At 35.5% G+C, this 11,312-nt stretch overlaps 1 protein-coding gene across 2 annotated transcripts; it reads right to left on the reverse strand.

Annotated features, from left to right (window-relative positions):
- Positions 1-535: 535 nt before the first annotated feature.
- Positions 536-6,153, reverse strand: LOC129887096 (probable pre-mRNA-splicing factor ATP-dependent RNA helicase DEAH2). 2 transcript variants are annotated; one of them, XM_055962055.1, is made up of 7 exons: positions 5,729-6,149; positions 4,203-4,405; positions 2,492-3,576; positions 1,958-2,083; positions 1,604-1,842; positions 1,400-1,518; positions 536-990 (listed from the first exon to the last, which is right to left on the reverse strand). In XM_055962055.1, the coding sequence occupies exons 1-7, from the start codon at positions 5,999-6,001 to the stop codon at positions 864-866; spliced, it is 2,172 nt and encodes a 723-aa protein (XP_055818030.1). In that variant the 5' UTR covers positions 6,002-6,149; the 3' UTR covers positions 536-863. The 2 variants fall into 2 exon arrangements, 1 of the variants encoding a protein (XP_055818030.1); XR_008766288.1 differs by lacking the exons at positions 536-990; positions 1,400-1,518 and having other exon boundaries at positions 1,701-1,842; positions 1,958-2,183; positions 5,729-6,153.
- Between the last annotated feature and the right edge of the window lie 5,159 nt (positions 6,154-11,312).

Here is an 11,312-nt window from a genome sequence, read left to right on the forward strand (position 1 = left end):
TTTTCGAAGCGTATAATATCCCACTATTTAAAGTGTTTGCATAGTAACATACAAAAAGTAACCATAAACATGACATCAACCAAGAAGTTCATGGAGGTGAAAAGATTGATCAACAAAATAAGGGTGGAAATTACACCTAAGAATTATGAACAATCCACAATAATAATAATATAAGCTACAACAGATGCCAGTTTTACTTTATTAGTACATGTCTTTTCACACTTCTCCTAAATATAGATAAATACAAGATCTGCTCTCTTAAAATACAGGACCCACTATGTAATTTTAGTTTGTACCATAAAAATGTTTCCTTTCCTAAATATTAGCCTATCAAATATGTAATACTCAGTCAACAACTAACATGTAAATAAGAAAGCAGAAACTTCTGCAAGAAGTGAATTTAAAATTTGGCAGGTTAATCTAAATCCGCCCACCCTGCAACCATCCCTAATTTTGACTTTTTTAACTCACACTATTATACAAGCTCTTGCTTTGATAAGAAAATTGTTCAAGAGTAGACCAACTGTACATGAAATGCTTAAAAGATATTATGCAGCCGCATCCCATATTGCTGATTAATCTTAACTAAGTTTATGCAGCAAAAGGGCTGCGTACATTTTCTTCAACAGAGGAAAGAACGTGAAAAGTTGGTCCAATGTCACAGAACATTTGGACGCGGGGAACAAAAAATAGATTACTCCAGCAACAAGAAACAGGGTACTAAATAGTCCAGACGGGATCCATAGAAACGATTACAGACATAATAGATGGTACATCAATCTTTATCCTATCTGACAAATTTTGACCCCAAAGCTCCTGTGGATTCCGTGTGCTTGGAGGAACTGAAATTATGAAGAATGTATTCATTTTTTGCTCTTGCTTTCATCTTTCTCTCGTTCCCGCTTCTTGTATAACCGCTCAAGTACTCGTTTTGCCTCGCATTGTGGAAAGTTTGCAAGGTCATAGTAGTGTGGTGCAATATCAACCAACCTGAGAAAAATTGCAAAAAGGGAGAAAGAAAGAATAGCAAGGCAAGATTAGTCATGTGTAGGGCTATTATGAGAAGAATTGCAAAAAGGGAGAAAGAAGAATAGCAAGGCAAAATTAGTCAATGCGTAGGCTATGATTAAATTTAGTTCAAGCAAAAATACATATCAGGACTATTTAAGGAACAGTTTTCCAGTGAATGAACTTCTGAGGAGTCTTGAAAGGTGGGCCTCAAAAAAGGGATTAGGATATAAATGCTAATTCTGCTTGCGAGTACATAGCAGCACAATTTGGAGGGGGGGAAAAGCACCATTTTCCTTTACTGTGAGAAGAGAGATCCTCTCAGTCGTACTAAAGAAAAAAGAGTGATACTTAAGAAGGCATATCAAAAGATAAAACAAACGAAATTTACCATTCACCACGGATATCAGTCACAGTGCGAATGAAATTCCTGCTGGTTAAGACATATTCATTATATATAACCCATTCTGGCTTGTGATCCAGGCAATTTGATGGATGCAAGTGTACCACCTAAAACAACAAAGACAGAAAAACATATTAGTGAGATATAAGCGTATTGTTGGGCCAACTAAAGCTCTTAGTATGTGTTACTTACTTGATTGTCTTTGACGGTTAGATAATGCCCAGTACGTTCTAGGTGTGCAACCTGCATGAAATACCCAGCCAACATAGCCTTTCTTATGTTCACATAGTACTCTCGACTGTTGAAGTCTGTGCTGCATAACTTGAGGTTGAACCTGGCCATTATGCGAGCAAGCTGTTGCCTCACATTGTCAGCTGATTTGAGCGCCCTCTGATTGATGAAATTCTCATAACACCATTGAGGATCCTCCTCTGAGATAATTTTACCATCAAAAGACATAATCAGGGTTAGAAGGATATTCTAAATCTGAACTTGTTTATTAAAGAAATACTATATACTTTATAGGAAATGAACACAGATACTTACGGTTTTGCTTGTAGGCATGATACACATTCAGCAACGTCAAATGATCCCCATCTATGTGACCGAACCGATTCTTTGCTTCATCCGCAGCTTTTTGAGCCTCCCTAGGCCGGACAAAGCAATTGGGTACTAGAGAAAAAATTGGTTATCACAGCGGAGGCCCACTGTAGGTCAGCAGATGCATACAGGCGAGACGACAGCATTTGCTTCATGAGAGAATACTGAGAAACTGCAACTATCTCCATCAGCACTTACTTAGAAATCTATGGCACATGCCAACCGGGGGCATGGAACCCAGACAAGACAGTTGCTGATGACAACCTAAGAAGACACGTGCAACTACCCCCACACACAGTGCATGCACATGTTGTGCAGTTTTAGCACATGATATCATATACATAGACAAATGTCTATGCACATGAACAAGGAGGCATGGTGAAGCGGACTAGCATTCCCAAGCCTGACAAACTCTCGACATAGAACAAAGACAAGACACGACGACCAACAAAATGAAAGTAAATTGGCAGGAAACTGTACCTGATAGCATGGCAGATATTGAGAGGATTTCATTGGAGCAGTTGAATTCTGGGCTGACAACAAGCATTTTCCCCATCTGAGGATCGAGAGGAAATTCACTCATTATCTCACCCAACCGGGTCATGTTTCCCTCATCATCCAATGCTCCCAAATAATTTAAAACCTCTAGTGCTCTCATCAACGTCTCTGGGGCAGGAGGATCCATAAAATCAAAATGAACCAGGTCATCAATACCTAGCTTCTTCAGAGTCAGAACTGTATTAGCCAAATTTGACCGAAGTATTTCTGGATATGTCTGTGGTTGAAGGTCATTATGGAAGCTTTTCTCTGTGTAAAGTCTAAAGCATTTTCCTGGCTGTGTTCTTCCAGCACGTCCTGATCTCTGATGTGCACTGGCCTTTGAAATAGGAGACACCAACAAAGATTCCACACGCACCCTTGGGTTATAAACCTTTTGCTTAGCAAATCCCGGATCTATGACATAAACAATGCCATCAATTGTCAAAGATGTTTCTGCAATGTTGGTTGACACAACAATCTTCCTACCAGGAGGACCACCCTCCACCACTGGCGGTGGGGCCGGTTCAAATATCTTTTGCTGCATAGCTGGGGGAAGTGTAGAATAAAGAGGCACCGCTTTAACAGGGCCTACTTGATCACCCATATTACCAATTTCCTTTGTGATTTTGCGACATGCATCTTCAATCTCCTCTTCTCCAGTGAGGAAAACAAGAATGTCCCCAGGAGGTTCACATGTGTGTATCTGCACCACAGTTCGAATGGCAGCCTCAAGATAGTCTCTCTCAGGATCCTGAGTGTAGAAAATTTCCACCGGATGGAGCCTTCCAGGAACTTTCATGAGAGGTGCACCAAAGAAGTAACCCTGAAATTTTTCTGCTTCAAGTGTGGCACTCATAACAACTAGCTTTAGGTCTGGTCTATTTTTCAACACCTCCTTCAGAAGCCCAAACAGGACATCTGTTGCCAAAGTTCTTTCATGAGCTTCATCAAGAATAATTACTTTGTAGCGTTCCAATAGAGGATCTGCCATTGCTTCTCTTAAAAGCATACCATCTGTTAAGTATCTGCCACGCACAGAGACCAAATACTAATTCATCAGCAACTAGAGAAGTCGAGAATTTTTCTTACAAGGCAAGCAAAATATGCAAAAGAAGAAACATATCCAAGCTACATTATTAGAGAATCTAAGTGGGCGTTTGGACATAAAAAATGTAAAGTTTGAAGAAGAAAAAAAGTAGTATCATGAAAAAGTTGGAAAAAGGTACTCCCTCGGTTGCTCACAAAGTTTAAGAAAGTAAAGAATTTTGCATCTTCTTGTCTTAAATTAAAGATATGTAGAATGTACCAAAATACCCCTTATCTTGTGGTCTTACACATGCCATGTGGAAAGTTAAATTTAAAGAGTTACCAAAACAAGAGGCATTTTTTTATAAATGGACTAAAAAGAAGAGTAAGACAAACAATTGAAACGGAGAGAGTATTTGGAAATTTGAGTTGTGTATCGACATGAATACAACTTGGAAAAAATTGTTGAGTGATTGGAGTCTTTCGAATTCCAGAATTCAACTTCCGGGAAATTGTAACAATTCTATGTCCAAACATTATTCCGGAATACAATTCCAGAAAAATGTGAAAATTATCTATGGCCAAATGGCACTAAAAATACTTTATCATGTAACAATCTACTTACTTTAAAACAGTTCTAGCACTAGTGCAGTCCTCAAAACGGATGCTATATCCAACTTCTTCCCCAATTACAACATCCATCTCTTCAGCAACTCGACGAGAGACAGACATTGCAGCCACCCTCCGAGGTTGAGTGCAACCAATCATGTATTTCCTGCGCTTATCAGCTGTCTCTACTTCAACAGCATCCAAAACGAACTGTGGAATCTGTATTACACAAGCAAATCCTTAAGCAGGAGCTCGATAAAAACTTGCTCTCCAGTCAAAGAGAGAGCTTATCATTAGTGATAAAGTATCAGGGAGCATAAACTTGAACAAGCAATTATTGAAGCAAGCAGAATATTGAAGCATCTTGCTTCAATTGATGAAACTAAGGGATGAAGCTCTCCAATCAGAGAGAGCTTATCATGAGTGATAAGTATCGAGGAGCATAAACATGAAGAAAAAAATTGATGAAGCAAGCGGAACATAGGAGCATCATGCTTCAATTGATGAAACTAAGGGGCTAATTTTGCCACAATATAATAAGCATCTTGCTTCAAGAAAAAAATAAAGGAAAAAGAAAAATACTTTAAAAAAGAGTAATATAAATTCCCAATAATCCATTAATGAAGAAGAAAAAAAATGATTTTTGTTTTTTAACAGTTTAGGAATGGAAACTGGAGTTTTGAAGTTGGAGGATATGGATCTCTGAGTTGAATAAGAAAAACCCTACTAATACTCATAGAAAATACTATTCCACTACTCAAACAAAAGAACCCCAAATAATATCCAACTTCTTTTCTTCTTTTATGTCGAAGAGAACCTCATCATTTGAGAACTAGGTATGGAAAAGAATGACCAGGTTGATGTCTGGCTAAAAGAAGTTTCAAGTATGATTCCCATAAAGGTTCAATTCATTAAACAAATAGATTACAGCAGAACGAGCCATCTAATTTTTTATAGCTTAGCAGATCCAACTATCTTAGGAACTTAGAATCAGATATTCTTTTATTTTAATTGAATATTTAGACCCAATACCACGTTTTGCACAACCCAATAGCATAGTAAGCTTCTTCTTGCATCAGGAAAGTCGAGCAATCACTCAATAAATCAACTACACAATCCTTAACTAGTTTGGGGTCGGCTATGTTAATGTTCTATATACATTACTAGTAGCACTCATCTCATTCCTATATTTCTTGCATCATCAAAAGAAAGAAACTTTACGAAGAGCCAGCGAACAAACACCCAACATTATCCTTACAGTATATTATACAAATAGTATCAAATCCCCAGTAACATATTAGTAGAAAATTGAATGCTACAGTCAGAATAGACAAGTAAATCAATCAACCAACTAAGCCAGAGTCTCAAATTAGTTATTACAGCCATGTTCACATTCCTGGTAAAATGTTTTTTTTAAAGCAAATTAAATGTTTTTAGAAACTGGAGACATCTGAAAGACACAGGAATAACTAAGCTAAGCCTAAATTCCAATCAGTTGTCAATCAAATTGCAAAGAGCTAATAAGACACTAGAATTTCTGACCTGAGTGGTTTTACCACTACCGGTTTCACCGACCAAGATAAGAGTTTGATTCGATTTCAAAGCCTGTAAGAACTCCTCCTTTTGATGCCAAACCGGAAGAGTCTTCCTCTTCTCCAAAATATCATAGAATCTTTGTGAGTAAGGCTTTCCATTCCACTTGTTGATCGAAGCCGTCATGCTGTTTCCACCATTTAAGCCTCCATTGAGTTTCTTCGTCGCCGTGTCATCCACTACATCAAACAAGCTCACCTTCCTCTTCCGTTCGGTTCCCATCGAGTAAATCTAAAATCTAACACAAATCCGGAGTCTCCGACTAGACAATCGGAGAACAGGCGAGCAGGTTTCCGGTGGAAAACCTAAACCTAGGGGAGATAAAGGAAAGAGAAAACTAGGGTTTGAGTTTGTGGATTGCATATATAGGAGGAACTTTCTCGGTTCTGTTTCTAAACTTAAACCGCATTATTCGGACTTCTGAAAAGGTTTCGCGGGCTAAGGCCCATTCATAGAATGCTACTCTGAACTGGATCAAGCCCACTAGCAAAACGCAAATAGAAATTGTAAAATTTTATAAAAATTATCTAAATACACATTTTATTTTACGAAAAATAATCAAAATTACCCTCCAACTATTTGAAATAGCTCAAATATACCCTTCAACTATTTTTGAGATCAAATATACTCTCGTTGTTACCAAAAGAGACCAGAAATACCATTTCACTTAACGTTTGACCGTTAAAGCTAACGTGACAGTGCCACATGGAAAAAAATATCCACATGGACGGCCACATCAGTCTCTGTCCCTCTTCCTCTTTAGTTTAGGGGTATTTTTGACCATTTTTTATAATTTTAATTTTTTTTCTAAATTTTCTACACCACCACATACCCCTCCCTCCACAACCTCACCTACTTTTTTCTAATTATTTTTTAAAAAGAAAATTTTCTACAACACCGCATACCCCCAACACCCCTCCCCCCTTCCCAATTTTTTTAAATTTTATTTTATTTTTTTCAGAATTTTCTACACCACCACATACCCAGACCGCCGCCCCCTCAGCCCCAAAAAAATTCTTAAGACAAATTTTAAAAGTTGCTTTTTTGGATTTTTACACTAACTACCCCATGACTCCCCCCCCCCCCTCTCACACCCTACCATCCCCTCCAAAATTTTAAATTTTTAACCATTCAAACTTTTAATTTTTATAAAAATTTTTTATAAAAATTAAATTAACTATGAAGTATATTGAATTTTTATTTTATTTTTTACCCTACGACCCCCTTCCTCCACGACCGTATCCCCCACCCCTCCAAAAAAAATATTGAAAAGTTTTCAATTTTGATTCTCTATACCCACTTTTTCAAAAAATGCAAAACTTTAAAAAATAATTTTTTTAGGGGAGGGTCAAGGGTGAGGGAGGGAGTATGTGGTGTTGTAGAAAATTTTTAAAAATAATAATTAATAATTAAAAAATAAGTGGGATTGTGGAGAGAGAGGGTATGGGGTGGTGTAGGAAAATTAGAAAAAAAAAATTATAAAAAAGGGTCAAAAATACCACTGAATTAAAGAGGAAGAAGGAGAGAAGCTGACGTGGATGTCCATATGGATATTTCTTTTCATGTGGCACTACCACATCAGTTTTAACGGTCAACCGTTAAATTGAAGGATATTTGTGGTCTCTTTTTATAAAGGCGAGGGTATATTTGATTAGGGTGTGCATCGATCGGTTCGGTTCAGTTTTATGTAATATCCGTTCCGTTTATCGATTTTCGGTTTTGATATATGTTAAACCAATAACAAATCAATAAGATTTTGTATCTGTTTTTTGGTTTCTCGATTTTGGTCCTTAACGGTTCGATTTTCGGTTTAACCAATAAAAAATGCTCATAAAATAATTATATGACTTCTCCAATAATTTGACGCAAATAGACACTAATATAACTTTACTGAATGCTCATAAAATATAAATAATAGTGACTAACATGAAAAGAACTGTACAAGCGCAACACAAAAAAACTAGGACAATATGTTAATTGAATACTAAAGGGCAAAGGTAGTAACCAATGAGGTTTTGATATTAATATTTAATATTTATTTAGTGGTAAAGTAATAAGTAAATTACTATTGTCTTAATGGGTTATAAGTTTACCCAACAACCAATATTAAAAATCAATATCGAACCAATAACCCAATAATTTTTTTTAGAAAACCATTAAAAACTCATTAACCCAATAGTAATAACCCAATAACATTTTTTTGGTTTGATTTATTGGTCTGTTCGATTTTTGCACACCCCTATATTTGATCCCAAAAATAGTTAAAGAGTATATTTGAGCTATTTCAAATAGTTCGAGCGTAATTTTGACTATTTTCCCCTTATTTTATTATGCATTGAATGATTCAGTGAAGCATCAAAATAAGTTTTACAGCATGCCTTTGGTGGATATTTCACCAAATCCCTTGCAACGTCTTTTGATAATTTTCCTAACTTATTCAACTGGTCCTCGAACTCTTCATCACATAAACTCCATGCACTCCACCACATAAGCTTACTTATTTGACCACTCCTTCACTTTTTGCATTAGTTACTTTTAATATGTCTTACACAATATTTATGTTAAGCTTCGAAAAACACTTTATCAACAACATTTAACAATTCATTTAACAATTAAAATTGCCACATTAAAACAAAAAAAGGGAAAAGGTTATATATGACTTGAGAATATGAAATTAAAATATGAGAAGCTGATAGTAAAAAACATAGAATCTAAAAGTAAAAATCGAGAATCATACTTTTTGCATCTATGAAACGAATGTGATTCCTGCACCATCTTAGAGGTTCAAAGATTTCTTCAATAGCTCAATGAACTAGCCCCATGTCCTGCTTGTTTATTTGTCCGCTATTTTCCATTTCATAGAATCTTGTCCTAGTGCAACCAACAATGTGCTCTAACATCTACCTTTCAAGAATGTATCCTCAAGTTTAATTAGTGGCCTTAAATCAGGTTTTCATTTTAGAGCATCAAAACACATGTATATCTTCAAAATTTTTCTTTTTCCTTTGACTAAAGTATCCCTGGAGATATTTATCAAAACAACACTTTCAAGATTAGACTATTTAATCTCTTGCACATAGGCCTCAAGCTTGTTATAGTCATTTACAAAATTATTCTCCAACTTCTCAAGAATCATACACTTACTCCTTTTAAGTTTGAATTAAGACACATTCAAATTCAAATTATTTTCAAGGTCTCTTTTCATATCTTTAACCTTGTACTTGGGCTTATTTTGAAGCTTATTCTTGAAGTACTGAGCTAAAGTGGCTGAATCGGCTCTAGAATTAAAAAAGGTTTCTTCACATATGTTTTTACTTATGAGAGTCTTTATCTTGAATTTTTTAGTTTTGTCATCTCTGAAAATCAAACACCTAAAAGGACACCCCTCGTCACAACTATACCTAGTTCTCTTCGTATCACACTTAATTATAGTCAAAGCCCTTTTGTTAGCTAATGCATAATAATTCACAATCCACATTTCTTCTTTCATGTTCTTAAATGACACTCCAACTTACAATTTCTTGTAGTTTTTCAACCTCTCCCCTATTACTCTTCCCCGTTCTTTGCAAATAACCTCCATCTATTCATTATCATATTTTTTACCCTCAGAAAAATCTCATTCGCAATAAGAACCAACACTGTGTTCACAGTTTGTACCAACCTCAACATCTAAAAAACATGTTTCAGTATGGTGTGAAATATGTTGAGCAAAGACCGTGAGCTCACCCTCTTTCACAACAAAGAAGTTGACAACTTTAAATTGCTCACACAATAGGCTGAGGATGCCCCTAATACCATCATCCCCATCTACTATATAATACTTACTAGAGGGCCCAATGACTATAAGTTGTTTAACTTGAGAAAATTCTAGCTTGGAAGTAAATTCATCATATATATTTTTATGACTCAATAATTCAGGGTTAAAACTATATATGTCAAAAGTGCATTAAGTTTTTAATGTATACCAATTTAGGTGAAATGACCCAACTATTTCGGTAGTTGAACACTATATCAACTTCATCAATCATCCTTTAAAAATACATGAAAAAAATAAATTCACAACAAAATCAGAAAGGCCACATCAAACCAAACACATAAAATGCTACAAACATATAATAAACTAAACCCCAAAAGACTAACACCATCTCAAGACCACTAAAAGACAAATAAAACAAAGCCTACAAAGACATAAACATACATTATTTAATATTAAACAATAGATTTTGTGTGATTTTGGTAGACACATCAAATACTCACACATGCCTCATAGCGTTGATTTTATTTAGATAATCTTAATCTAACTGAAATGTAACAAAATCAAATATATGAGACTTATCTTTATTGAATAAATCAAAATACTTAGTTTGTGTAATTGAGAGCACTCTTCCTTCAAGCTATACAAGCAATACTCTGACGGTTATACAGACAACACTATGCATATAATCACAATTTCAAGTTACATCACACAAGCAAGTCAAAGTTATTAACTTAATTCTCTTCATTGATGATCATTAATTGATCATCCATGTATTTACTCAACCTCTAAAGACAAATATCACTTGGAACCTTCTCAGTTCTAATTTTTCTTTCTTGTGTTCTGTCACGACTCAAGCCTAGGGCCTAAATGTGACATGGTGAATGAAAAATCCGAAAGTACCTTAAACAAGCCTCTTAGCATTTTTTTAGCCTTTCATAGGTAACGACAATAAATAAGCAAGCGAAAATCATAATAGTAAATTTTTAACTTACATATGTCCAACAATACCTCTACTTTTTAAATTTAACGGGGCTAAGACAAGTCTCTAGTTCACCCTTAATCATAATAGAAAGAAATATCACAGTAAGTGTCTAAAGATCTCAACATATCATAAGCTAGAAAGATAAAGGAGTATTCTTCCGAAATATGGGAACTCACCAAAAGTAGTCTTCAAATGAAATTTCAACTAGCCACGTGGAGGAGAACGAGGAGGAGCACTGCTCCTCACATAATGATATCATGTAGGCAAAAGAGTATGCGTTAGTACTTTGAATGTACTAAGTATGTAAGCATGCATGAACATTGAGGAAATATTAAGACATTTATGTAATATGAAATATATTGCAATACATGCATAATCAATCATATAGATATCCTTTAAAACATTCATTTTGTGGGAAGATGACCATAACCGACATTTAAGACCATGCGAGCTATTACATAAAATCCAACATAACCCTCTACGTTGGCCGGTGAGAATATTTGACGGGTAGAACTCCGTCAACTTCATTCATTTCTTTAACTTTAACTTTAAGGTCTTTCATGGATCCATTAGCCTAAGCCTACAAGGGCTCCTATGTTTACACATAGTTAATGAGACAAGGGTCTCTACTAGGATTCCCTTACCGAATCCCACCTCAATGCCCCATTCGGTGCTAAGTCAATCCCACAGAATAGTTTAATACTTCAAAATATTTATAGCATATAGCTTGAGAATTCAAAATATTATATTCGGTGGAATAGCTCATTAAAACATGTGGTTATTCAAATATGCAA

The sequence above is a fragment of the Solanum dulcamara genome, chromosome 4 (assembly GCF_947179165.1).
Source record: "Solanum dulcamara chromosome 4, daSolDulc1.2, whole genome shotgun sequence".
Lineage (NCBI taxonomy): Eukaryota > Viridiplantae > Streptophyta > Magnoliopsida > Solanales > Solanaceae > Solanum > Solanum dulcamara.